Here is a 27,477-nt window from a genome sequence, read left to right as displayed (position 1 = left end):
ATAAAAAAAAGAAAAGTTTTTATTTTCAATTTTTAATTTTCAATTTTTGGGCTAAAACTTACCTATACTAGATACATGGTAGCGTTATTATGAGCCAATAATTTATTGTTATGTGTTTTAATTTTCCGATATTGTTAATGTTATTTTCCATGGCAATATGTGATAAGCTTGAAATACCGCAACGATAGCATCCCGTTACGTATAAGTTATTCTCGATAGACAGGGCCCTAGAAATAAATAAATTTAAGGTAAAAAGAAAAGGTAAAGAAAAATAAAAATAGACGGAAGGGGAAAGCAAAGGCTCTTGGTGTTGGGCTTCCTTGTGCTGCACAGAAATAAAATACAAAAGAAATTATAGAGCAACAAGAGAAGAGAGGCAGTGTGCGTAAAATCGAATCAATACGATTACTCGCCGTCTAAACCCGTTGCAGGCAATCAATACTCAGCACTGATCGGTCCGCCCAATCCCACCGTCGATCTCAGAACCTGATCGTCGTGTTCAAGGGAAAGAGTTTTAACATAAATGAATTCAGTTAATTTTTATTTGATATTTTTGGGGATTTATTTCATAGAGGGCCTGTGAAATTTCCACTGTAAGGGTCGGTTATCGGAGATTTGGTTTCTGGGTTTTGTTGGGTTTTGTGAAAGCTTTGGTGGGTCGGCGAGCGTTTTCTGGGAATTGGACTGATGCTGGACTTTAGGGAAGGTTGTTGTGGAAGGAGTTAGGGTTAGGGTTTTAGGGTTAGGGTTAGGGTTAGGGTTTGATGGGGTTGGAGATGGATGAGAATAATACTGAGCTTGAAGAAGGCGAGGCTTCTTGCTATTACAAGGATGACGAGGAAAACGTTGACCCGGACAACGATCTCTCTTACATTGTAAGGGCATCTTTGTGTCATTGATTCAATTAAGTTTGAATTTTTCGTCGGAATTTTGCTTAACAGCTTTGGAGTTAATTAACAATGGTCATCTTAACAATGTTCTTAAGACTGAGTTTCTATTTTGTTTGATATATCTGTAAATTAAATACAATGGTGGATTGTAACTGCTTGTTTTTGTTTCCAAGAACATATAAGAATAACAAAGAAATTGAGTTAAAACAGGAATCTTAGACTTGCAGACAACTGTTTGGCTTGGTGAAGTAGAATTTTTGATCACTTGGAAAGTAAACAAATACGGAACGCAATAATTAAGATTCTTAAAACTCATGCTTTAGTTTGTGCTGTATTCCAATGGGGCGTAATATGCAAAAAGCTTCGGAAACTACCAGTGAAGTTTCTGGATATTTTGCTGGCTTTGGAAACAATGTAGATTATTTTCTGATTTAAGTATAGGAAAAGTGCACATTCCTGGCCGAATGTTGAATAATTGATTATGCAACAACATTGTTGTAGTAAACTTCTGGAGGTGTTCTGTAGCTATCATTTATGTACTATAAATTCTAGTATTCAGAGTTTTTAAGTTCATTTTTTGTCTTTTCTTTTTTGATACTTCATAGATTATTGATGATTATCTGGTTGTTGATCCAAGGAAAACAAAAGTGAATTTGAACTCAATACTTGTTTTGTTCAGTGTCTGATAGAACAAAGTATTTAATCCCCCTTATAAATTTCCAAATCCTGAGCAGCTGAGTTGAGTTCAGTGTGCCAAATGTTTGTCTCTGAACAATGAAAGTTAATAACTTTCAGTTTTTATTTCCTCATTTTTGTTTTCTTGGCAATCAATTTTACCATTCATGAAAATAAAATAAAAATTCCAGGACAGTCTCAAGACTCAACCTTATTGGTTGCCAATTATGTTGATAAGATAAGCAGGAAATTGATATCAGTATCCCAAAACAAGTTCACATCATTGGCTTCTTTTAAAAAAAAAGAAAAAGAAAGTTGAAGTGTGATTTTCTTCTCCAACGCTATGTGTGCCTAGAAAAACCTGTTGTTGTTGGTTATTGTTCATATTTCTGATCTCATGTATGTAATGACACTACCTTCTGATTTTTGCAAGGATGAGAGACTTCAACATGCTCTGGGCCATTTCCAGAAGGATTTTGAGGGCGGGGCTTTTGCTGAGAGTCTTGGTAAGTGACATACATGAAAGTAATAGATCACAGAGTGAAGCTAAGTTCATCTTTGTACTTGAAAATTTAGTTGTTAATAGCTCATTAGGTATATTGACTTTATTGTTCTGTCAGGGCCAAAATATGGTGGATATGGCTCATTTTTACCATCCTATGAAAGGTCTTCAGCCGTTTGGTCTCATCCAAAGACACCGCAGAAAAGCTACAACACATCAAGATCTCCTAAAAGTTTAATGGAGGTATATGGAAAAAAATTTCTTCGTATTTGTTATTTGGTAGGAAGGAGATATATATATATGGCTGAGATCTTGTCAGATTGGAAAATTATATTTTAGTTGAGCACTGTGGGTTATGTGACCATACAGGGTGCTACTCAGAATTTGAAAGCTTCATCAAGTGCACCCCCAACTGCGAGGCTTGGTACTGCCAGCAGTGCTCAGTTGTCACATAATTCAAGGGTCCCCCCTCGGGACATTTCAGTTAAACAGGATTCATGTGTGCCTTCTACTCAAGTAGCTGAGAGGTGTTCCTTGAAAGATGAAACTTTAAACAAATCTGGCAATCCAACTGATCTAAGGACACTGAAGGTTCGAATCAAAATGAACTCTGATAACACAGCTCGGAAGAATGTAGCAATTTATAGTGGTCTTGGGCTTAACTCCCCATCTTCATCCTTGGAGAACAGCCCTGAGGAAAGTGGAGATATGCCACCTCCATCTCAAGTGACTGTGGACGAGTCTCCCACTAACATTGTTCAGGTAAGGTCAGATGTTTTAGTGCAGTTCCTCTTTCTGTGGATGGACTATGATCTGGTTGCATTCATGGGCATTTTTTTGTTTTCTGTTTTTTTGGTTGTTGTAACAGGTTATGACTTCTTTCCCTGTTCCTGGAGATGCGTTGATATCACCACTTCATGACAGTCTTCTTTGCTTAATAAGAAAGAGAAAGGTGCCTTCATCTAAGGGTCATCAAGAACATTCTTCTTTGTCTGTAGAGGAGTCAGTTTCCACACGGGGCAATGGGAAAGTGTCGAAGGAGACGAAAATTAAAGTAGCAGGGAAAGGTGAAAGTTTGGTTAAGTTGAAGCTTGAGAATGGTATCAAGAATAGCACGAGAATTCTTATGAAAAAGAAATCAGAAACTGAGACCCTAGAAGGCAAGGAGCTTCTGCCCAATGACTTGAGAGCAACACCTTTGTCCAACTTAGTATGTGATGTTGGTGACCCTCTGAAAGGGATTGGTAGGACATCTGAAGCTTCGAGGGAAGCCAATGAGAATGAAGTGAAAGGAAGATTTTCTTCCTCTGAATTAGTGAAGGAAGAATCATTGGAGTCGATATCTGGTCAGGGCTGTGTCAAGAATGAGAAGCAAAATTCTAGGTATGGTTCAGTGGAAAAGGTTTGGGAACAGAAGGATGTTCCAGTTCATCTCAGGGATGATGGCAAGTGCAAGGTTTACAAAAGTTCAGCCCCACAACATGATACTGATGTATCCAAAGTCAAGGAAGAGCCAGACCTGCACAGACACAATGCTGGAAAGAAATGTACATCACATGAGCAAGAAAAAACTAATGATCCTGGTAAGAGGGCAAAGCTATCATTAGAGGGCAGGCTTAAGTCAAAGGAAAATCAAAGCAATGAAAAGCCACCTACTGTCTCAACAAAGGAAAGCTTGGGGTTTGAAATGGGTGTAGTACCAAAAGATGAATTGAGTGGTGGTCATGGTGTTCCTCCTTCTGGTAGAAAAATTCGTAAGTTAAAGTCACAGAAGGATAAGGTCATAGATAATCAAAGAGATTCATTTGGGGGCAAAAGTTTGGAACAAAGGAATAAAATGGATCTAGCAGAAAGACCTGCTGATGATATTGAAGTAAAATGGAAGGCATGTTTGGATAAACCAAAGGAAAAATTGAGTGGTAAAAAGATTGATAATAGGTTAGTTTCAAAAGATGCTCCTCATTCGTGCCAACCTACAATGGAAAATGGACTTGCTTCAGAGGTCGTACCTGCAGCTGCAGCTGCAGCTCCTATTGTTATAGAAGAAAATTGGGTATGTTGTGATAAGTGTCAGAAGTGGCGGCTTCTACCCTTTGGTACCAAGCCAGAGCAACTCCCTGAGAAATGGTTGTGTAGCATGCTAAATTGGCTGTAAGCTTCCTTCTCATTCTTGGGTTTGAGCAATATGCAACTGCTCTATCTCATTTATTGATTTATGGTTGCGGCCAGACCCTAACTTGAATATTTAATAATGTATTGCTTGCCTTTTCTCTCTCATCTCTCTCTCTCTCTCTCTCTCTCTCTTACACACACACACACACACACACACACACACACATTTAAGTCTTTGGGTTTATGTGTAAATAATCAACTAATAACATTTACATACGTGTGCATGTGTATTGGTGCCTTTTCACTGTGGTATTGAGTATTGACACTGTCTTGTAGGCCTGGGATGAACCGATGTGACATCAGTGAAGAGGAAACTACAAAAGCACTCAATGCATTGTACCAACCATCTTCAGAAAGTCTAAATAAGCTGCAGGCTCATGCTAATGGAACAGCATCTGCAGTATCTGCAGTCGATGTCTTAAATCTTGATCAGAATCACCAGAAGCTCAGTTCTCATGCCATGTCTAATCAAGGGAAAAAGAAACATGGTTTAAAGGAAATACCCAATACAGGTAGTGGTAGTGGTCTCTTGAACGCTACAAAGAACCACCTTCAAGAAGCTGTGAAAAGTGTAAGCTCAAAGGACATAAACCGGCCTCCTTTAGAATCAAATCCGATGAAGAAATCTGGTTCTCGACAAATGAGCAAGCTGCAAAACTTGGGAATGGAAAAAAGCACAACTAAGCAGAAGGAGAAGCACACAAGTGGAGGTATGTAATTCATTATGAAGTTTCCATTTCCTAATGCCATAACACATTTATGCAAAATTAGGTAACTTGTGCCTGTATTTATTTATTTGGGCTGTTATATATCTGCAGGTGATGCCAAGAAAGTAAGATTGAAATACAATGGGGCTGATCAATTTACTTGTGGAGCTTCAAAGAAACTCAAGAGAGAAGAGATGTGGCATGGTGATAAAAATCGGAATGCTCATATTGACCTTGGGAAGGTTGGTGTTGGTTCAAGTACTGGTTTGCTGACCCAGGCACGTGGTCAGGACGTCAAATACAATGACCTCTGTTATTCTGATGATACAAAGGATGTAGTGAAGGACATAGCACAAGTTTCTGCAAAGAAACTGCGAGACCAAACTCAGGTGTCATGCCCTGGTGGGTCTTTGGACGTGAGAAAATGCAGCAGAGGCGATAGTTCCATGAAGAAAAGGAAAATGAGAGACTGGCAGGATACTCAGAATAATGTGGAGACATTTCAAAATTTTGCGCATGAAGGGAAGGTATATAGCAAGGAGGAAAGTAGTGAAAGTGGATATCGGAAGGAAAAGAAGTCGAGGATTTTAAAGACTGATGGTAAAGAGTCCAGTACTAGTAATGGAGATGATAAATCAAACAGAAAAAGCAGAGTGACCCAAATTGTTATGTCAGGCACAAAAGTTCATTCAATTGATGCTATGGAAAAGGATAGGAGTATTGTGAAAGACCAGCAACCTGGGAAACATAGTAAACAGAATGCATCTCAACAAACATTGGATGGTGTAAATTCATTAAAAAAGGATTTGGGGTCTGTTTCCTTGGCTGCCACTTCAAGCTCTTCAAAGGTTTCGGGTTCCCATAGAACTAGAGTTAACTTTGAAGAAGTAAAAGGCTCACCTGTGGAATCAGTTTCATCATCTCCTTTGAGGACCTCCCATTCAGACAGGCTTACTTCATCTAGGGGAGATGCTTTTGGGAAAGATGATGCTGTTTATGGTGATTTCCCTCCATCAAATACTCCCAAAAGATTTTGGGATGGGGATGAAACTGGTAATATTGATAAATTTGTGACTACCCGGAAGAAGAAGATTTCCTGCAGTACTCATCCTGAATCTCATAAATTTTCATCAGTAGGCTGCCATAATATAGATGCTAATGGTGAATTCAGTGTCAAAGCCAAACCTTCTTCTGAAGTTTGGAGTAGCCATTTGCTTAGTGGTAATGATAGTTTGGAACCACATGGTCAGTGCCTCAGTAATCAGCATGGCATGGATCGTTGCAACGATGATGATAGAGAGAACAAGAAGCAAACTGAAGTTGCAGTTTGTGTGCAGAAATCTGGCAAGGGTTCCTTTTTGCAGTCAAAGGACAATGTTAGAAGCTGCACTTCTGATTTAGATAGGAACAAGGTGAAAGTTTCAGATCAAGTGAATGATCACTCGAAGAAGAGTCAACGATATGAGCCTGAGATTGAACGCAATCATCAGGCATTTGTTCTTGAAAAAGGGAATAATGTTAGACACAATCTTCCTAAAAAGTGTAGCACTAAGTCGGTCAAGGTCAAGGATGATAACTGTCATGTTAGTCGGGGAGATAATGCAGGAAATGGGTCAAGTGACAGTGGAGTGGAAACTCAACTGAGACGAAAAGAATATGATGTGTCAGATGTGAAGTTTAGCGCTACACGGAGCCCTAATAGGAAGGGTGCCCCTGCCCTGCAACAGAACTTGATTCAGAATCATGGGGACAGTCAGATTCAAAATGACCCAAGAAGCGGGAAACCACAATTGTTTTCACATTGCCAAGGTGAAAGGAAAGAAGAAACACCATCTCTTTGCTCCCGACCTGTTGCAGGGTCCGAGAGAGAAGTGGTGTTTCAGGGGCTTCCAGTCAATGCCACTGTCAATGGTGATGAATCGAAGTCAGTAAAACTGTCTGGGACTTCGGCTAACAAGAATGGAATTAATTGCAATTTGGTACACTTCATGCCTGATCAACAGAGAGCAATAGATGTCAGTTCGCCAAGTCCTGTGAGAAGCTCCTCTGGGCAGACTGCTAGTAATTCCCTAAAAGAAGCTAAAAGGCTCAGAGACTATGCTGATTATCTTAAGGTTTCTTCTTGTTCTTATTTGGCTTTTAGCTTATCTTTACAGGATTAATACGATGTTGTTTTTCTGTTCTCTTAATCCATACTTTGGTTTTGTAGAACTCTGGGTTTGATTTCGAAAGTAGTGAGGCTTACTTCCAAGCTGCTCTGAAGTTTCTCCAAGGAGCCGTGCTTTTAGAAAGTTGCAGTAGTGAGAATGGCAAACATGGAGATATGACTCAGTTGCAAGTGTACAGTACTACAGCTAAACTTTGCGAGTAAGTTAAATGCCCTAAGTTTAAGAAAACTAGTTGTTTCTCATTCTAATACTATAATTAGATTGTTGAAACTCTTCTCCTTGATTGAGTTGACTTTAATACTAACTTCTTGGGTTTTGAGTTTTAAGAAAATATTAACACTGGAATAAGTTTGACTCTAGTAGATGCTTCTTCTAATGTTCTGTGAGGTACACAAAGCATGGTTACTCCACTGTTGGAGTTTTTTCTTTTGATCAGAGCTCAAGCGACCTTTGTTAAGCCATGCTTGGCCTCGTTTGGTACTCCATTTTCTAAGCCAAACCCAAGCAACTTGTATATGGCTTTTCTTGCATCGGCTCATTTTTGTCCCTATTTTCAGTGTTTTAATGTTGTTTATAAAAGAGATCTAACAGCTCAGGATTGCGTCCTTAGATCCTTACTAGAGCTAAGTATATCAATGTTTTAAAAGGCCTGTGTTGAGGCGTGCCTAAGTGATAGGCGTCCGAAAATGCAGCGAAGCGTCCAAAGCAGGGCGCGATGCAATTGAGGTGTGGCGGAGGCACACTTGAGGCATGCCGGAGGCGGACGGCGCCACGTTTTAGGGTTTTGTTCCCCTTTTTTAGTTTAGAAAAAAGGTTCCCAGGGCCAAAACGACATCATTTTGACCCTGTTTTTCAATTTTTAAAAACTCTCCTCTCGCAGACCGAAGCATGAGTTTCTCTCCCCTCTTTGCTGTGCGCGATTTCTTCCCCCTAAATCAACCCTAAAACCCCTAAATTCTTTATCACCCGTATAGTTATAGATTTCGGCATATTCAAGGGAATTTTGGACCAGTTCTCCATATCATCCCTAAATTTAAGTTTGGTGGATCTTGTTGAAATATATGTTTTTTGCTTGATTGGTATAGAATTTTGGTTAAATGACAAACCTTAGTTGTTGAATTATTTGGTTTTCATTATATTTAATATATATTTATATTTATTATAATATTTCTAAGCATGAAAGGCTTACACCCCAACGTGGTGAGGCGCCATAAAACGCCTTGAAGTATATATATCTCTTAGGGTGCTTAAATAAAGTTCTTAAACGAGGTCTTGCTTATTAGCTTTTAAAGCAAAAATGGACTTTTGAGATGTATTGCATGCAACAAGCCTCTCAATTATCCATATCTGATCTAACAATTGAGAAACAAGTTGGAGTTTCTCTATAGACACACACATATATGGATGTGGTCTAACAAGGACTGAGACTTATGTCTCAGCCATTACACTCGGCTGCTTATATATGATCTAATAGTTGAGATGCAAGCCCTTATTGAATTTCACCATGTACATATGGATATGTGTATTTCTAATATATGATAGATACATTCGGCTTATATTTATGAGTTTCATATTAGTTCTTCATTATTTATTTGACTTGTCAATTGCCCAATTAGCTATCATTTAATTTGGATATGGTTACTTTTAACTTTACATAATATGTAATAACTTTACTTAATATGTAACGTACTATACTGTTTTGAAGTTTTCATTTCTTTGTTGCTATTCCCGTGCCTGGCTCTGTGCTGAACCTTTTGAATTCACAGATTATGTGCCCATGAATATGAAACCCGTAACGAAGTGGCTTCCGCTGCCCTGGCCTATAAATGCATGGAGGTGGCATACATGAGGGTGGTTTACTGCAAACATTTTAGTACAAACAGAGATCAGCATGAGTTGCAAGCTACTCTCAATATAGCTCCTCCAGGTAATGGAGCAGGTTATGAATATATTCAGGGTTCCTGGCTGATTTATGTGATGATCTTTAGATTTCGTTTCCTAGTTTCATTTCTGTTCTCTCCTTAGGAGATGCTTGCGATTTGAAGTTGTAAATCATTTGTTCTAGTTTAAACATCGATATTTCCAAACAATCATGTAGTTCCTCTTGCTTTTCACTGAGAATGGAATACCAAGCAACTCACACTTTTTTTCTCTTTTAAAACCCTTTACTGTTTAGGTGAGTCTCCATCGTCTTCTGCATCAGATGTAGATAACTTGAACAACCAAGTGATAGCAGAAAAGGCTGTATTGTCCAAGGGTACTGGTTCTCATGTTTCTGGAAACCATGTTGTTGTTGCTCGAAACCGCCCGAATTTTGTCAGGCTGCTTGACTTTGTAAGTTGATTTGATCTTGCACTCAGTCTCTACATGAATATTGTTAACTTCCTAAAGAATTGTTCTTTCAAGGTATTAAACTCACTTATTCAGGACTAAGGAGTCAGTACTATGAATCATGGATGTATACTGGATAAAAGTGTCAGTGTCGAGAAATCCGAATGAGAATTGCCAGCTACTGGCTAGTGCATGTTGTCCTAGATTAGCCAATTGTTTGTTATTGGAATTTCAGCGGACAAAAGACCTTTTAATGCATGAAAGCCTCCAAGTTGACCTTTTTTTTTTCTTAAGAAAATAAAATACAAGCATATTGAGTGACTTGCAATTATCATGAAAATTATTTTTCAGCTATATGAACTCTCTTTCTGGACAGCCAATTTAATGCATATCTATGACTTTTAGTTGGTTGGCTTTTGATGCTCATACTGGATTTCTTTTGCTTCCATTTTTTACATGGTTAGTTGGATTATGAAGTCATAGGCATCTCATGTAGGACCAGTAAGATATTGACGCACAGATTGTATGGCATGGTTTTACCAGGGTGTTACAAGAGGGTAAGATTAGTGTGTATTATTTTGCAGACACAGGATGTAAATTTTGCAATGGAAGCCACAAGAAAGTCCCAGAATGCTTTTGCAGTTGCGTGCTCAACGCTGGAAGATGCACATAAGAATGATTGTATTTGTTCTATTAAGCGGGTCATTGATTTCAGCTTCCAAGATTTAGAGGAACTCATCCGTCTGGTTAAGCTTGCAATGGAGGCCATAAGTCGATCCAAATTTGGTGGTGCTAGAGACTGAGTCAACCCTGTATATATTGGACGTTTTTATGGTTTCTCTCCTAAACAGCAGGATGCCTACGTGGACCGTCACTTGAAATCTGCAAAGAGGCGAGTCACTGACGGTTCATTACCCTTCTGTACATGTGTACAAAGTGAGATTGATTAGCAAATTTTGTTATGTATTTTTTTTGCAAGTTAAGTCTATTCTTGACGTGGATAAGGGCACAGCATGCTCACCCATAGTTTTCATGGATTGGGAAAAGAGTAAATGAATTAATTGTTCGCCAGCACAGCTCGGAGATTATGTAATAGTTAAGGTTTTTTTTTTTTGGGCTCCTGTGTTTCGGAGCTTGAGGGTAAAAAAAAATATCTATAGAGATTGGATGATACTCTTAGGCAACCATTTTGAGGAGGTTGACTACTGATATAGTGGTGACTGGTCAATGCTCTATCAAGCATTTTCTGTTTTGTTACTATTTATTAAAATTTTGATCGAATGGAAACCAAATTCTTGGACAAGGTTGCCTTTATATTTCTAGGAAAATCATCAAGCTTAAGCTTTCGTGTATAGATTGTGCCAGCTTTCCAAGGATATGAAATTTAATCTTCAGGTACGTAATCTTTTACTTCACTATATATAGGCAATAATGGAGGAACTCTCTTTCCCATAATAAACTTTTCAGTATGTTGAGTTTACCGTGGGATTTTTTATGTTAGTGTAGGTGACCGTGATAATTAAAGAGCTTTGGTTGCTTTACTTGGGCTCTGAGCAGTTGCTGAGAAGTTCAGACTTGTGACCTACATGGAGTACGCACTCTAGGACCGTCATTGCATGTGAGTTCAAGTATATACTTGCTATTTAATTTTCAGTAAGAAGATTTATATGCTGTGTTCATAAACCATAACTGCAATTCACTTATTTGGTCCTAGTGTTGGTCACACTGGTATGCTTATTTGGTGGCAGTATTTTGGACAGTTTAGTTATACGTGCAGTAACTGAGTGCAAATGCTCATTGTTTTCCAGGCACACTCTAGTGATCGGTTTTCATACTGTTTTCACTTATATTTCATGCAGTGTCATTCGTTGATTTTAGAAGCTTGTATTGTGCTAATACATGCCATTTGATTGTTTGAGTTATCAATGTTATATTTATAATGAGGGAATGAGGTTCTGGCGAATATGTTTCATGATGTTGTAGATCTTATGTATGTTGGTAACTCATGTGGCTGCTTTACATTGAATTTCAGTGCGCAACAATTTTGGAGTCCGGTTATGATTTATTTAACAATAGCTTTTAAGGCAGCTTGCATTGAGGAGGGTGATCATGTACGCCGCTTTCACTAATCACTCTCCTGTAATTCCATGGTGGTGCTCTCTCTCTCTCTCTCTCTCTCTGATTTTGTGTCTGATTATGTACAGCTAGTAAGTTATGTTAAAAGTAGCAATCCTTAAAGACTATATTTTTTTTGGGGGGGGTGTGGGCGCGGTGTGGTGTTTTACTTTCCTGTCATTTGAAAATACCCATTTTTATTTTGCTATGTAGGTTTAATACACCAGTCTTACCAGATAGGCAAACAGTTTGTTGATTTCAGTTTTGCCTTGAAATGATAAGACATCCTTTTTAAGATGATTATTATTGTTGTTAAATTTGTTCTTTTATCATGGGGAAGCAGGATATTTTCCAATGGATCATACAGGTATTGAAGCAGTGTTATTGTGATGATTTTGATCAACGAAAGAGGTATCTTGGTTGGTTTAGGAAGGAGGATATGGGTGCTTTGACTTCGTTGCAGGCAGCAGCATTTGCTTGTTATTGACATAACGTATTTTCTGTACACTTTTGCTTGTTTGTTTTTATTCCAATATTCAATGTTCTTTTCAGTGCGGGCTGAATAAAAAGCATATGCTTGTTAAGGTGATTTTAGCCTGTTTTTATCGGTTGCTGAGTTGCCTCCAGAATTCTGTGCAATATGTATCATTCATGAACAATAATGATTAAAGTAATAATAGAGCTGTCGGGCTTTCTTTAACCTTCGAGTTATTTGTTCTTATCGTTGTTCATTTAATTCTGCCCCGCATTGTCTTTCACAAATATTTTCCCAGGGTTTCAACTCAGGTATTTGATTAAAATGACAACTTGAGAAGAAAAAAATGGTGCTTTTTTGTTGCATTTTCAAATCTGTTCATGGGTTTTTCAAATTTTCATGTCCTTTGTGGAATTAATTAAACAGTAAATATTCCTACTGCCATTGAGATTGTTAAGGATATACACAGAAATCGGATGTTCATCACCAAAAATCCCTACAAGTGCAAGAACCACTTTTAAAGTGATGAAATCTGTTTACATCTCTAACAACGAATTCCCTCTCAACAATATCACTAATGAGCTTGAAAGCCTCATGACAGTCCCTACACATTCTCAGGTTCTTCATTATTCTAATGGTGACTCCTTTTGGTATGCTTACCAACGCAAAACCCAATGCCAATCTCTCACTGTGCAGACCTACGATTCCCTCCTTGGCTTCCTCCTCCACATCAACAAATACCAATCCCCTACTCCCTCCTACATAGCCTCTTTGTTTCATTTTGCCCTCCAACTCCCTCAACAAAGTCACAACCTCACTCCCCCGTGCGCACGATGACACATCTCCGGCATAGAACACATAACTTGAATCCTTAACCTCAACCCAACTGCAACCGGGTTCTTTTTGCACCCCGGTACGCCTCATTTCTGACCGAAGATCATGTGCAGTTTCCCACTCCCCATTCAAGGCATAAGCATTTGATAATGTAACATATGCACCTCCTACTTGTTGATTAGAATCTATTAGTCGTCGACTAGCTTCAACTGCAATATCTACCCTTCCATGAAGCCTACTTGCTGAAAGAAGTGTGCCCCACAACAAGGCCTCTTGGTTGGGCTCTGCTTCGATAGATTTGGCTAGTTCGTAAGCCTCGTTAAGCCGGCCAGTTCTACCAAGCATATCAACAATGCATGTGTAGTGCTTTGCAGTTGGGGTTATTCCATGTTTCTCATGCATAGATTCCAACTGCTGGAGACCTTCATCAACAAGCCCTGAATGGCTACAAGCATGCAAGACCCCAACGAAGGTGACATCGTTGGGTTTTATTCTTCTATCGATCATTTCTTGAAAGAGTTGAAGAGACATTCTCCCGAGTCCATACTTTGCAGCAGCCACAATCATTGAAGTGTAGGGTATTACAGAGGGATTTCGAATTCTCCTGAAAACCTTGTCAGAATACTCAACGCACCCACATTTAGCATACATGTCCAGCAATGCACTGGCAATCACATCATTCGAATCATAGCCACCACGAATCACCGCTCCATGTGCAACTTTCCCAGAAACCAACCTACCCAAGCTTGCACAAGCATTGACAACACTAGCTAACATAAAATGATTCGGACGCTCCAACATCAAACGATTAAATTCTGTGAAAAGTTGGAGCGCTTCATCACCCTGTGCATTTTGGGCATAAGCAGCAATAATTGAAGTCCAAGAAACAACATTCCTACAACCCATCAAGTCGAAAACCCGCTGAGCATGGTCGACATCATTGCACTTCCCGTACATATCAACCAGCGAAGAGCAGACAACAAGGTTGGATTGAAATCCCAAAAGTTCAACAAGCGCATGAATTTTTTTGCCAGTTCTAAGGTGAGCAAGAATTGAACACGCATTAATCACAGTGGCAAAAGTGAACTCATTGGGCAGAACAGAACACTCGGGCATTTTCCCAAAGAGCCACAGAGCCATTCTGGGCTGATCCGTATCGACGTAACCGGCCATGAGCGAAGTCCATGACACAACGTTTGGTTCAGGCATTTCAACAAACAACTGGCTTGCAAGGTCAATTCTTCGGAGTCTGACATAGCAATTGATGAGATGGTTGGTGGTGAATGTGTCGTATAAAGACCCAGACTTTATACCGTTGGAATGTAACGACTTTGCAGAATCGGAATCTTTGCAGCTCCGGAGCTGTTGTATGAGATGAGAAGGTGACAGTTGATTTTGGCGGGAAAGGTTGGAGGCGGTGAGGGCAGAAATGAGATTTTCGTTTAACGTCTTTCTCATCTGTCTCGCGCGCTCTCGCAATGGAAGCTCTTTCTGGTTTATGTTATCGTATTAGAGTTAAACGACGACGGATTGGTCGTAGCTGTTATATTGCCCTTGCCTTGAAAGAGAATAGTTTTAATTTATGGGATCGTAATTCAATTATTGTTTAAAAATACCTTTATTAAAGAAGTTATTAACTGATTTTTTATTATTTATTATTTTTCGATTTTACTAGGCTAATGTATTAGTCTATGGATATGTTATTTTGTTTTTTAATTTTTTCTTTTGAAATTATTAATTGAATGATGACTTCTCAAGAATATCATTTGTAAAAACCATTAGAGTAAAATGATTTTATATGTCACTTATAGACTAGCATGAGAGATTTTAATAGTTATTTTTATTTATTTATTAACACAATTAAGGCGTAAACAAGTAGATGCCGAGTCAAAAATACAATTAAAGCGTAAACAGATAATTCTAAGTTGTGCTATCTTCTATACATTTTTATAGTGCTTCTTATTTTTAATAAAGCATCTATTCCAACGACAAAAAAGAAGAAGTAAATTCCAAATTGGAAGAACGTGAAACCTTACCTTGCCTTTAGCTTTTGATATAATCGGCTCACAATGCTTGCGCAAACAACAAGATTAATCATTTAATTGGAGGTTGATTGATAGTGCCCAAGTCTTCTATCTTTTCAGAAAAAGAAGAATGCACAATCTTCCAAAGGTAGGTTGCTGTCCATAACTCGTCAAAAAAGCAACCCATTAGAGTCAGCAATGCATATCTATTTATGTATGCTTTGGAATTTCTCCCCCTATACGTTTTCCTCAATTCCTCATCCACTTTTCTCTCCTAAAATTTTGTTAGGGCAATTTTTAGTTCGTTATGTTTTTGGACTTCATCTTGGGCACATTCAGAATTTGAAAATGTCTAAAACCGAAATCTAGTTCCTAGTTAGGTTTTTGAGTCCAAACGGTTTCTTCAAATTCACCAAATTTAACCACTTTTGAGAAAGAGAATTCATTTATACAACTAAAGACGTAGAACGGCATGATACACTGGCTCATGGGACAAACTCCAAGAGAGGGAAAAGTACCACACATGTCATAGACTAATAAGAGAGTTCAATTCAAGTCACTTTGAATCATTACAATAAAAAATAAATAAATAACGAAAACTAACACAAAGACCTTCAACGAGAACCACTTGTGTGTTCCTGCCTTCTATAAACTATATTGCCTTGAGTAACCCAAATTAGTAAAATAAAAATAAATGGGAAAGTATTTGTCCCCTTCATCTGGAGGGAGACATTCCTCCTTATCCGCAAATTACTGCAAAAACTTTCTTTTATGCGTTTTTAATAAATTATTTGATAAATGTGTGTAAGTTTACGAGCCAATAGATAAAGGGTGGAGAAAGAAATGATGACAAGACTGTATTTTGGTCTGCCAAAAATGAAGGCATCTGAATAGCAATTGGGATAGGCCCCTACTACTACCACCCATATAAGCCTGCCACAACAGACAATTGAGTGTACTACCACCACTGTTAGATTCCTTTTTCTCAGAAGAAAGTTTTACTGCATCACATCACATGTTTCATAACAAAGATAAATAAAATAATAAATAGGATATATTTCACTATAGGATAATGCTAGAGGCATCAACCCTCCAATAGAGCGTGGGATCCGTTGTATTAGAGGGCTCCACCTCTATTAGAGAGTTGGTGCCCAAATTGGTGCCTCTAGCACCACCCTTTCACTATATTACCGGAAAATTTTACGAGATTCAGACTTTGCTACATGAAGTTTTTTTTTCGAGTCTACTTCATAAATAAAATTTGATATTCTTACAACTTTCATACCTCCGTTAGTATGTCCATCAAATCTTCGCACCTAAACTTTGATATTAACCAATACCCTGCCTGTCATTAGTCATTTGGTTGAGCCTCTGGTCTAATGGGATGATACATGTATGACTTAATTTGTAAAGTGCACAATGTAGGTCCCCAAAAACACACAACCAATTTCTGATGCAACAACAATACCAATATTAAATAGAAGCCCCATAAACAAAGTTGCCTACATTTATGCTTTTTCTCTCTCTATAAATACAGGCTTCCACAACACTTGAGCTACCAAGTAGAACTAGCAATCAATAGAATTTGATTAATTTTGTTGCCTCCGAATTTTGTGCTTCCATGGCCCCAATACCCATCTCCTCCATCAAGGTTGGCCAGATTGATGATGTCCAAGAACTGAGAAAGACTAAGCCCACCATAATTCCTGAAAGATTTGTAAGGGACATGGCTGAGAGACCAACTCTGGCCCCTGCCATGCCATGCTCTAGTGACATTCCCACAATCAACTTCTCGAAGCTTTCAAAAGGAAGCAAAGATGAACTCAAAAGTGAAATCTCTCAGCTTGCAGCTGCCTGTGAGCATTGGGGATTTTTCCAGGTACAAATTTACATTAAAGTTTTTTATGTTTCTGGCTTTGAAAAACATTATCAAATGGAGGCTAATGATCTGTGGTAACTGTACATGACAGGTGATAAATCATGGGATTGATCTGAGTCTGCTTGAGAGCATAGAGAAAGTGGCCAAGGACTTCTTCATGCTACCTTTGGAAGAGAAAAAGAAGTATGCAATGGCTCCTGGGACTGTTCAGGGATATGGGCAGGCTTTTGTGCTATCAGAGGACCAAAAACTGGATTGGTGCAACATGTTTGCTCTTGGGGTTGAACCCAATTTTATAAGGAACCCCTTGTTATGGCCAACAGAACCAGAAAAGTTCAGGTAAAAAGTTTTGCTATGCTTCGAAGTTTATTAGTCTCTTGGTTTTAATTAAGTCTATAGTGTTAAGTCTAAACCTTTTTCTTTCACTAAAGTGGAACTGTAGAGGTTTACTCAAAAGAAGTAAGGAAACTGTGCGAGAATCTGCTGAAATACATAGCCATGAGCCTTGGCTTAAAAGGTGATGTGTTTGAAAAGATGTTTGGGGAGACTGTGCAAGCCATAAGGATGAACTATTACCCTCCATGTTCAAGACCTGACCTTGTTTTGGGTCTAAGCCCACATTCAGATGGAAGTGCCCTCACAGTGCTGCAGCAGGGGAAGGACACGTCAGTAGGACTTCAAATTCTCAAAGATGACAGATGGGTTCCTGTTAAGCCCATCCCTAATGCACTCATACTCAACATTGGTGACACCCTAGAAGTGAGAAAATATCTTCTATTTGATCTTGTTATAGTTTCTTTTTCAAATTTTGGTATCTATGATTTTTGTTTTTTATACAAGCGATAGTCTAAACTACAAGGGTGAGGGGGTTTTCTCACACACATACACCCCAATGTGTCATGGGAGTTCAAATTTGAAATCACTAGAAGTCTGTCCTTTTTCATTAGGCTAGAACCTGTTGGCGTATCTTGGATATATTAGTTTCTAATATCAAAATAAATGCAGGTTCTTACAAATGGGAAATATAAGAGTGTGGAGCACAGAGCAGTGACTCATAAGGAGAAAGACCGCCTTTCAATTGTGACATTTTATGCTCCTAGCTATGAGATAGAGCTTGCACCTATGGAAGAACTGGTGGATGAAAACAACCCATGCAAGTACAGAAGATACAATCATGGAGAATACAGTAAACACTATGTAACCAACAAGTTGCAAGGCAAGAAAACCTTGGAGTTTGCCAAGATTTCCAACCAAAAACTCGAACTAGTTAATGAAGGCCCTATTTAGTCCCCAACCCCATCATTAAACTCTGTACACACTGTATCATTTTAATCTGTTCCCAGTTCCCCAAATCTTTTAAATTTCAGGCCGAAAAGGAAAAAGCTAGTTGGTGCTTATGTATGTCAAACAAGTGCAAATTATCGAGCTGCACTGTTCATGTGCAACACAATTTGTACAAGCCTACCAATCAATTGAAGCCTTGTGGGGTCTTTGTGTTTACAAGCTTTTCTTGTCAATTTGTCTTTGTCTTTGATGGCCTCATTGAACTAGCAGTACTTGTAAGCACAAGGAAACAAGAATCAAACAGAAAAATGTCACTTTTTACTGTTTTCTATATAAGATTCTTAATATATAAAAAAAAGAAGCATGCAATGCAATCATATGGAGGAATCAAAGACCAAACACCAAAAGAAAATGGACAACAATAATCGGTCTTCCATTGCTGAAGGGAAAAGAGGGTGAGCTTTTTCTCAATGGTGGGAAATGTCTGGAAATTTTTTGTTGTTGTTCACATTATTGGGGTGAAGGAAAGAAGCACTGAGCAAGTTGTGTTGTAATGGTTTTTTTTTTTTTTTGGGGTGATTCAAAACTGAAATGACAAGTGAGTGCTAACAACAAGTAGAGCACAAAGCTAAGCTCAAACATTCATGACATGAGAGGTGAGGTAAACAGAAGAAACAAGGTTTGTTTGCTGCCTGCTTATAATTGCTCTGTGCCCACTACAAAGTTCTTCGTGTAAATAAAATAATGCTAAAGTGAAAACAAAGCTGGAGACCTACTTGGCAAAGGAAGTACGGGCGTGAGAAAATTCAGACCAATATATCAAGCATGACCTATGCAACTTGAACAATGTCACTAAGAAAAGCAAATCGATGATGCAATTTGTTTAGTGGAATAAATTAATTAACTAACCAAGACATGGTTTGATGAAATTTGTACACAGATTCAAGAATCTGTTCCCATTTGCTTCTATATACAATTTAATGGTTGTATGTAATTTTCAGAGAATTCAGAAAGGAACTAGGCAACTTCAGAAAAGTCATCATGCACTCATTTAAGTGCAGTTTCTTTACAATAATAAATATTGGAGGAAAGCATGATGACTTTTTTTTAAAGTGTCAATAAGTGTTCTTATTCCGAGTTTCATCAAACCCTTTATAAATATTTCATTACAAACTTCTTATCGATGGGTAGTCAATGAGTGAGGAAGTACTATTTGGTAACAAGCTATTTAAGACATTAAGAGGCTTATAACTCGAGTGATTCAGATCATATACTCCTGTATTTGAGCTCCTAGTTTGGATTTCCCCCTCCTCCAATATCGTTCATATCCTTAAAAAAAGGCTAAAAAATGGAGACATGAAAGTCCGACTAACTCTTAATCTCATGATATTTCTATTTTTAGTGTTAGAAGAGGTCTCAAGTTCAATTCTCCCTTTCACATTGATAAAAAAACCCATGAAATAAATTATAGAGAAAAAGATTGACAAGAGCCGTAAGTTTACACAAAATCTCTGAGTTTATACCTAGACTCATGCATGAGGAGCAAAAGAAAAGCAAAGCTCAACCACATTTTATGACTTTTGACAAAATGAAACCCACTAATAACCAAAGTGCTCACGCAAGTTTTGTTCTGTTTCTTTCTAATTTGGCCATTACCATCAGCAATTGTGGGAACTTCACCCCCTCTTTCCCCCAAAGGCAATGATGCATCCTTTTCAAGAAATCCTCTGTTTGGTTAGCATAATTGGAGGAGGGTGATCTCAGCAAATGGGTCCCAAAATCCAAGTTTGGCGAACTTTATAAGCTGCAAATCCCAAACATGATTAAACAAGTGATTTTGTAATGAGAATGAGCAGGCTTTAGAAAAAGTAAGCACCAATGGGATGAGAGGAAGAGGAAGCTCAGAATTAATGTAGGGATGGGGACCCAAATTGGCATTCATTCATAAGAGCAACTTCTGGTTTTCCCTTTGTGAAAGAGAACCGCTAATTTTGCTTAGCTCACTTCCATTACCATTCTACACTTTGGCATGGGAATTCATTGAACCTCCTAGAAAAAAGCCTGCCTTTTTTGTTTTGTTTTGTTTTGTTTTTTCTTTTGTGTATTATAATACAAAAGTTCCAAAACATTGATCACCATCACCAAACCTGAAAATCTCACTTTTTCCTTTTCCACTCTTGTTAGAATATGTATAATATATATTTTTTAAAAGAACTTATTATATTTTGGTGACTATTTCTGCCACGTTAGCAAGATGTAATCAGAATGGAAATCGAGTTTCCATTGTCATATAATTTATAAATCATGTTAGCATCATTTGTCCAGACGCAATGACTGAGCCGTTAATGCATATTGATTTATTGTGTAACCTAATTGTTCGGCTTCCCACCGGTGGTTATATTATATTAAGATTTGATTGCGTGTCAACTTGGTCAAAACAGCACTCATGTTTTAAATATTATGACCAACGACGCAAAAATCTCACAGCAAGGTGCTTCCACCTCTCCCAATGTCAGGGTTGGAATGATATCAAATATTATGACATCAACTCCTTTAGCAATCATTTTTACCCCCACTGCTTATATTTTTTAAACTCAACTCTCACAAGCATTAAGCCTTGGGGAACCAATTGCAGATTGAGATTATGAGTGGTTATTACTTTTGGGATTATTCGAGGAAGAGTCCAAACGGGTTGTCCCTACCGAATATGAGATTTTATTCTCTTCCAAGTCTAACTTCTCTGAATAAAAACGAAAACATTCCTGAGAAAATCTTATTCAAATTCATCAACTTCAGAAAAGAAAAAAGAGCATCACCGGAACTAATATACAAGAGTCAGACCAAACAACTCGTGAAGCACAAGTGCATAAGCATCTGATGATTATAGACAAATTCAGAGTTTACAAGCCATGCGTTTCGCAATCAAAGAAGAAAGCATCCACCTGATCAATTTTATATTCCATCGTCAGCTAGCACAACTCAAGTGGACATACTGGGAACGAAAGTATACTTTTCCTTCCAGTGAGGGCGAAGAAACAATTAACGGAAAATGTAGTCATGGGACGACGGATATTGGGGTAATTAAACAAAGATACCAGACAGTCCTGTGGTACACCGGACCGTATTATGAAGTCAATTACAAATTTCTCCAGCAAGGGTGCACTATCCATAGTAGTCAGCCATACCTTGCTCCAAGGGCAAAATGTACAAAGCAGTCTCAGCTCCTGCTTTAAGCAATCACTATTAGTCACTGGTGCACCGGCATTTACATGTGATTGTGCCACTTCTTCCACCGCCTGACCCACTTCTTGGGCAAACTATAGCAGAAAAAGGTACTGCTTCATTTCAAGGATAATCAACTAGACCACATCATGCCAAGTACCTAAACAAATTAGGGTTATCTTTGTCCCTTTCTAAGTAGTCTCTTGTGATTAGATCTTCAATCCGCTTTTTTATTGCTTTGAAGTCGGGCTGAAAGAATGAGAGGGAGAGTGAAATAAACACCACTGGTTTAGAACCAAGAAAAAAGATCTCAATATCTTATAAGAGCAGAAAAATAAGGACTACACAAACCTTGAACATGCGACCAAGCTGCTCTACACACTCCATAACCAACTGCTGATGACCCAAAACTTTACGGCTCTTCATGATACGCACAATTGAGGCATCAATGGCATACCGTCTGTCCTTGTCAACGTCTTCAATTACTTTCTTCTTCTCGTCCACAGGTGGGAGGGGAATCTGCATGGTGAACACAGTTATAACTCATCACTCACATAAACCACAAAATTAGAAGACAAGAAAAGAACACGAGACAGTGAAAAGATCAAAGTACCTTGATCCTCCTCATTTTGTCAGTAAACTTAGAGTTGAACTCAAAGTAATCAGTAGGAGAGAGAGTTTTTGTATTTGGTTCCTTGTTAAGGATCTTATACTTGGCACATGACAAGGAATGGAGCAGTCTAACAACATCGTCATCAGTCAAATTTAATTGAGTCATGATCTCTGAATAACTCAGTCTATCTGAGGTATTGAATAGCAGCAGGGCTGATGCCTAAAGTAAGATTAAGAGAAATCAGTCTTAGAAAATATAGAAATCTCTACTTGAAACTGTATCTCAGAAACCAAAAGGAAAATATGAAAAATAGATCTATGGATTAGGAAAGTTGGAATAAAATGTTGAACACATCACCTGATAAGTTGTCACAATAAGCTCTATGGTTTTGGGTTCAAATTTTCCACTGATGTTACAAGTACCCAGTGAATACATCCATGTAAGCTTTCTGTGCTTTGTCTTTGTTTGATAGAATTCCCTGAAAATTTCAACGCACTTAACCTAAAGCAAGAGTGATACATGAGAAGTTAGCAACATCATCAGATACTTAACCCAGCAGATATAAATTTTATTAGGAAAGAAATTTCAAATTTTCTCAGTAGAATCTGTGTACCATCTCTGCGGGAAGGTTGAGGTCAAAGGACTTGTAGCTTGGCCAGAAGCCAGTGGTCAACACAGTAACTGTCAAATCAATACCAGGATTCGCCTGTGGATTTTTGCTCAGATAATCCTCAAAGCTGGCTTGATTCTCCTTAGCCAATGTCAAATCTGTAACCTGCAAACAAAACAACCAATTTTTCTTTCTTTGGTCAGATCCCCAGTAGCAACCCAGAAATACATGAACAGAACATTCAAAACAGCATTTCTCGAAGGATTAGCAAATGCAACTGACCATCCCCTCCATCTTTGAGGTAAATTGACCGCCACATTGTTGCTTCAGTTTTGTCAAGATACATCTCTCATGGTCATCATTAGCACTCTTGTCAAAAAGAAGACGTCGGGCAAGCTTTTTCCTGCCATCAATTAAACATCTAAAGTTAATCTAATGTTTTCTAGTTTCAAACTTAATGTAATCATCTAAGACCTCCCCAAAACATATTTGATTGAAATCAAGCAATTTGAAAAATAGAAGTGACACCTATAGAATTCAGCGAATAGGTCTTTGTCACTAATATACGCCAGCAGCTTCACTACCTGTAGTTTGATTGGCATTTATTAATGAATATTGTTTATCCAAACAAAAAAAAAATTAATATTTCTATGTAACATAAATAAATGTAATGGCACATCAAGAGTCCAGACCTTCTCAAGTGTCTCCTCAATGGCTTCATCACTCAATTTCTCACTCCCGCCTTTCTTAAGAATGTTATCACAAAAAGTGGCAAGTAGTTCCGCACTTGAGCTTCCAGCAACACCCTTGTTGCAAAAGATCTCAAAAGCCTCCTTGAGGGCCTACAGATTGACAAAAAAAATACTGTCAGATGTGCACAAGTAGTCAGTAGAGACAATAGGAACATTAATACCTTGTTAAAATACAAACCTTGTGGAAAAGAGTATGGTTTTGGAAACAATCATTGACATATGCTAGATACTTGTCATGAAGCTCAATCACTTTTCTAACGAAAACCTGAAAAGTACAATCATATTAGCTTTCACTCAAGCAAATCAAAAGTTCTAGATGTGCAACGTTCGTGAAATTACCTGTTCCTGCAAACCAACCACGTCCTTTTTCTCCGCCTGTGGGGGGAACAAGAAGTCAGCATTCAAGTACAATTAACTGTCGATTACCATGACATACGCAAATAATCTGTACCAAATGAAGGTTAGGGCACAAACCTTCTTGTTGCTTGCTGCATCTTCCGCCTGTTTGACTAAGGCTGTTCCTTCAGCCGTAACATGCTGCATCATGGCACGCCATGTAATGTTTAGCAAATGAAAGAAAAGACAGAAAATGAAATATATATCACACCAGATAACCCAGAAAAAAACAAAGGAAGAGTGCTAACCTGCTTAAATATACTTGAAACTGGATCCAAGCCTCGAGGTATCTTAGAAAATAGCCTGAACATTCTAGACAAATCATCCACCTAAAACAGACAGAAGAGAAATGATAAGAAGAAAGCAACATTTGTCTGGTTTTTCTGATTTTATTCGATCTAATCAACAAATCCGTAAATTTAACAGACTCAGAGAGTACCTTGTCATCTCGCAGCAATGCATGGCATCCAGAGTGCTCTTTCTCAAGTAGTTGGGTTGCATACACAGACAACAGCTCATGTTGAACTTTCTACATTAAGAAAATAATAACAATATTAACAGCCAGTATTCATATTCTACAGATAACTGTATTCCAACTCACCTAGAATTACAATTTCCAAAAGACTAGATATGCGTACAAGGTGAATTTAAAGAAATAATAAAGTACAAACCTCAAGCAGCTTTGGCTCACTACTAGAATGCAAGTAATGAGCAACTCTATCTTTCTCCCGCCTTAAACATTCTTCTGCCTGAAATTTCGAAAGAACAAAGTCCATTGGTGATAATTTCATATAGACTCATATACATTTTAACCTGATAAAACAAACATAACGAAGTTTACTTTCAGCATATAATCTGGACAAGAATCTTCTAGGATCCAGTTGGAAGCTTTCCGCGAATAATAAGCTGCAGTGTCTTTAAGCATGTCTGCTTCAAAGTCATTTTCATAGTGATCCATATGTCCCATGCCAATCTCAACAAATATATCCAGAACATTCTTCAATAGAGCTCGATCAATCTGCTCTCCTTCACGTTCTTGATCAATCTGATTTGAAAAAATACGGTCAATTATATTTATTCCACAACTTCACTAGTAGGACATGCAGCTCTGGTAAAATTGAAAACGTACCAGAGATATTACAGCATCTCTTACTTTCGCATTTAATTCTTGGTAGACCTGAAAACCACAATCATATGTCCATCATATTACAATCTATTACACAACAAAATCTCATCAAGCTGTGAAAGGATCAGGTTGGAGGACATCTTTCATTCAAATTTTACTAAAATTAGGTTTAGGGATGAGGGAGGAGAACAGATAGTAGAGAAACAAAAGTATCAACATGGGAGTATCAAAATGGGTATATGGAAGTCAGTTTGGGCTACAGTTCAAGGAGGCAATCCAAAGAATACACCAAAGTACATGATTTAAGATGAGTAAGAGTTCCGACTCGACTTACCAGATCTCGGAAGCAAGTAAGTCCAACTTCATTTAGGGGAGGAAGCGACCTTCGAGCTATAAAGTAGCGATCAAGATAATGAAAGAAACGAGAGAGCCACCTAACCATGATTTTATGGTTTGTCCACCTCTTCACAAGCTCTCTCAACATGAACTCATCATGCTTCTCTCTCAAAGATGGCAACACCTGATAATAAGCATATAACATTAAATTATATTAGAAATAGGCATCACGAATAGCATCCGTAAGTGAAAAGAAGGAAAAAACTATTGTCCAATATCTCAAACACTAGGAGTTGGGGAAGGCATACATTAGCCCTTACTACACATGTCACATTGAATATCATATTAATATACATTTAATTCTAATAGTTCTAGTACAGGACATTACAGAATCTCAATCTGAGGACAGGACGTTACAGAGCTCGTGACAGTGTAAATAATGCAACCTATATTACAGTAGGAAGAGTTGGGAATTGAACGAAACAAAAACAGCTAAAAGCTTCCTCACTGTCGAAGTAATGTACTCTTCAAAAGACTCCTTATACTTGTCATAGAGCTGTTGTGAATAGTCATGTGGTGGCTTTTGAGTGCACATATTGTATATGGTTCTGCAAAGATAACAAAAACACAATCAGCAACATTAATCTTTGGAGCATACAGAACCAACAAAAATGACAATGAGTACCACAACAACAACAAAATAGATAAAAGATTACGTGTAGAGCATCATGTAGTCCTCTGAGCTGAACTGCGGCTCAGGCAATCCTTCTAGAATGTTCTTCAGCTTTGTGATCCCCTTCTGCATAAACTCCCATCCTTGTTCTAAATCAATTGTCTTACGCTCGTTCATCGTCATTTTCCGACACTCGAATTCTCAACCGCAATATGAAAATCTGCAAGACTCAATCACCGAATTGTCAAAGACTGAGACAAAGTCAAATTTCCCAATACATAAACCAAAGACATTCAATAAACCCTAACTCGACTAGTTCAATCAACTTCCCCTCTAATTTGAAGCTGGGGAACCACAAACCCTAAATGCTCTGTTTGGCAGCCAAAAAAACACAGGAGAGATTTCGAAAACAATGATTTCCCACGATTTCTCAACAATCAAACAAAGCTCAAGACTCCAAACCTCCCGAATCGAACTCCAAAATCAAAATTGATAAAAACACAGCCCCAATCAATGCTGACAAGCTCAAGTTCACAATTAACAGTAAGTTGAAGAAAATCATATAAAATGAATTCATGATCAGAATAAATATCAAGAATCACGATTTATACAAGTAAGTAGACGGATTCACCTGAGTTAGGAAGCGAAGAAACTCTAATCGGAGGAGACAGAGAGAGGGAGCAGAGGGCTAGAAGAGGAGGGTGAACGAAGACGACGAAGTCCGATAATGAGAAAAGGGGAAAATGGATGACAAAAGAGTTTGGGTAATTGGCGGTGTAAAGTGATCTCAGATGTGGAGCTCTTTCGGTTTCGGATCCACTGCCTCTACTTCTGCAATCGTGTTTTTTTTCTTTTTTGTTTTAAATTCGCTTTTTCTTCTTTTCCTTTTTTTTTTTTTGGCCAGTTCTTCTTTTCCTTTTTAAATAAATGTTTTTTTTTTCTTTTGGTCTAAAAGCTCCTCTCATACTTAGGCCTAGTCTGGGATTGCTGTCACTTTTAAAAAAAGTTGCTTCTGCTGTGCTTTGAAAATAATTAGCTGTAAAGTAAAGCAGCTCCATGTTTGGTAAACAATATTTTTAAAGTGCTGTTAGTACAAAAAGCAGTGTAAAAGCGTTTGGTAAATTTTAATATAAAATTGTTGTAACTGTGAATAATGACTAAAATAGACATGGTGTTAAAAGTGTTATGTATTAATCATGTGGTGGTAGTTGTAGTGATGGAGTGGAGGTGGTGGTGGTGATGAAGGTGGAGTTGGTGGTGGTGGGGATGGCGGTTGTGGAGGTGGTGGTGGTGGTGGTGGTGGCAGTGGCAGCATGGTGGTAGTTGTAGTGATGGAGTGGAGGTGGTGGTGGTAATGAAGGTGGAGTTGGTGGTGGAGGGGATGGTGGTTGTGGAGGTGGTGGTGGAGGAGGAGGAGGTGGTGGTGGTGGTGATGTTGGTTGTGGAGGTGGTGGTGGATTTGGAGGTTTTGGAGGAGGTGGTGGTTGTGGTGGTGGTCGTTGTGGAGGTGGAGGTGGAGGTGGAGGTGGAGGTGAAGGAGGAGGTGGTGGTGGAGGTGGTGGTTGTGGTGGTGGTGGTGGAGGATGAGGAGGAAGAGGATGTGGTGGTGGTGGTTGTGGAGGTAGTGAATGTGGTGGTGCAAGTGGTGGAGTTGGATGTGAAAGTGGGGGTGGTGTCATTTTTTAAAATGAAT

The 27,477-nt window shown here is 38.4% G+C and overlaps 4 protein-coding genes across 8 annotated transcripts; 2 read left to right on the top strand and 2 right to left on the bottom strand.

The window, feature by feature from the left end:
• The first annotated feature begins 286 nt into the window (after positions 1-286).
• Positions 287-12,265, top strand: LOC110760689 (cysteine-tryptophan domain-containing zinc finger protein 7-like). Of its 5 annotated transcripts, none has more exons than XM_021962989.2 (14): positions 287-875; positions 1,999-2,071; positions 2,186-2,310; positions 2,437-2,829; positions 2,936-4,218; positions 4,516-4,949; positions 5,058-7,060; positions 7,156-7,313; positions 8,881-9,041; positions 9,291-9,448; positions 10,030-10,840; positions 10,952-11,063; positions 11,478-11,595; positions 11,904-12,265. In XM_021962989.2, exons 1-11 carry the CDS (start codon positions 765-767, stop codon positions 10,246-10,248), a joined length of 5,118 nt encoding a protein of 1,705 aa, XP_021818681.1. In that variant the 5' UTR covers positions 287-764; the 3' UTR covers positions 10,249-10,840; positions 10,952-11,063; positions 11,478-11,595; positions 11,904-12,265. The 5 variants fall into 5 exon arrangements, with proteins under 5 accessions (XP_021818681.1, XP_021818683.1, XP_021818684.1 ...); XM_021962991.2 differs by having other exon boundaries at positions 11,901-12,265; XM_021962992.2 differs by lacking the exon at positions 11,478-11,595.
• Positions 12,266-12,453: 188 nt separating this feature from the next.
• Positions 12,454-14,430, bottom strand: LOC110760684 (Tetratricopeptide repeat (TPR)-like superfamily protein). The gene has a single exon (XM_021962984.2). The coding sequence runs from the start codon at positions 14,325-14,327 to the stop codon at positions 12,519-12,521; it is 1,809 nt and encodes a 602-aa protein (XP_021818676.1). The 5' UTR covers positions 14,328-14,430; the 3' UTR covers positions 12,454-12,518.
• A 1,852-nt stretch (positions 14,431-16,282) lies between these two features.
• LBO1 (2-oxoglutarate (2OG) and Fe(II)-dependent oxygenase superfamily protein) lies at positions 16,283-18,275 on the top strand. The gene is made up of 4 exons (XM_021963022.2): positions 16,283-16,772; positions 16,864-17,111; positions 17,204-17,531; positions 17,778-18,275. Exons 1-4 carry the CDS (start codon positions 16,515-16,517, stop codon positions 18,057-18,059), a joined length of 1,116 nt encoding a protein of 371 aa, XP_021818714.2. The 5' UTR covers positions 16,283-16,514; the 3' UTR covers positions 18,060-18,275.
• Positions 18,276-20,801: 2,526 nt separating this feature from the next.
• Positions 20,802-26,647, bottom strand: LOC110760709 (cullin-1). The gene is made up of 20 exons (XM_021963021.2): positions 26,416-26,647; positions 25,828-26,004; positions 25,620-25,719; positions 25,110-25,295; positions 24,779-24,826; positions 24,491-24,694; positions 24,321-24,398; positions 24,089-24,178; positions 23,898-23,978; positions 23,728-23,790; positions 23,593-23,628; positions 23,432-23,518; positions 23,194-23,343; positions 23,030-23,085; positions 22,784-22,904; positions 22,505-22,666; positions 22,249-22,392; positions 21,892-22,110; positions 21,630-21,797; positions 20,802-21,527 (listed from the first exon to the last, which is right to left on the bottom strand). Exons 2-20 carry the CDS (start codon positions 25,965-25,967, stop codon positions 21,426-21,428), a joined length of 2,235 nt encoding a protein of 744 aa, XP_021818713.1. The 5' UTR covers positions 25,968-26,004; positions 26,416-26,647; the 3' UTR covers positions 20,802-21,425.
• Positions 26,648-27,477: the final 830 nt, after the last annotated feature.

This window comes from Prunus avium, chromosome 1, assembly GCF_965620075.1.
Source record: "Prunus avium chromosome 1, drPruAviu1.hap1.1, whole genome shotgun sequence".
Lineage (NCBI taxonomy): Eukaryota > Viridiplantae > Streptophyta > Magnoliopsida > Rosales > Rosaceae > Prunus > Prunus avium.
Note: the sequence above shows the minus strand (reverse complement) of the source record. Positions and strands in the feature narration are given on the sequence as shown.

Coding starts and splice junctions, on each gene's coding strand:
- LOC110760684 (XM_021962984.2), bottom strand. CDS start 14,327: ATGAGAAAGACGTTAAACGAAAATCTCATTTCTGCCCTCACCGCCTCC.
- LOC110760709 (XM_021963021.2), bottom strand. CDS start 25,967: ATGACGATGAACGAGCGTAAGACAATTGATTTAGAACAAGGATGGGAG. Junction 22,905..23,029: donor CTATTCGCTGAATTCTATAG/GTGTCACTTCTA, acceptor AATTGATGGCAG/GAAAAAGCTTGCCCGACGTC. Junction 21,798..21,891: donor ACAAAATGAGGAGGATCAAG/GTACTTTGATCT, acceptor TTCACCATGCAG/ATTCCCCTCCCACCTGTGGA.
- LBO1 (XM_021963022.2), top strand. CDS start 16,515: ATGGCCCCAATACCCATCTCCTCCATCAAGGTTGGCCAGATTGATGAT. Junction 16,773..16,863: donor AGCATTGGGGATTTTTCCAG/GTACAAATTTAC, acceptor TGTACATGACAG/GTGATAAATCATGGGATTGA. Junction 17,532..17,777: donor ACATTGGTGACACCCTAGAA/GTGAGAAAATAT, acceptor AAATAAATGCAG/GTTCTTACAAATGGGAAATA.
- LOC110760689 (XM_021962992.2), top strand. CDS start 765: ATGGGGTTGGAGATGGATGAGAATAATACTGAGCTTGAAGAAGGCGAG. Junction 2,830..2,935: donor CTCCCACTAACATTGTTCAG/GTAAGGTCAGAT, acceptor TTGTTGTAACAG/GTTATGACTTCTTTCCCTGT. Junction 4,950..5,057: donor GGAGAAGCACACAAGTGGAG/GTATGTAATTCA, acceptor ATATATCTGCAG/GTGATGCCAAGAAAGTAAGA.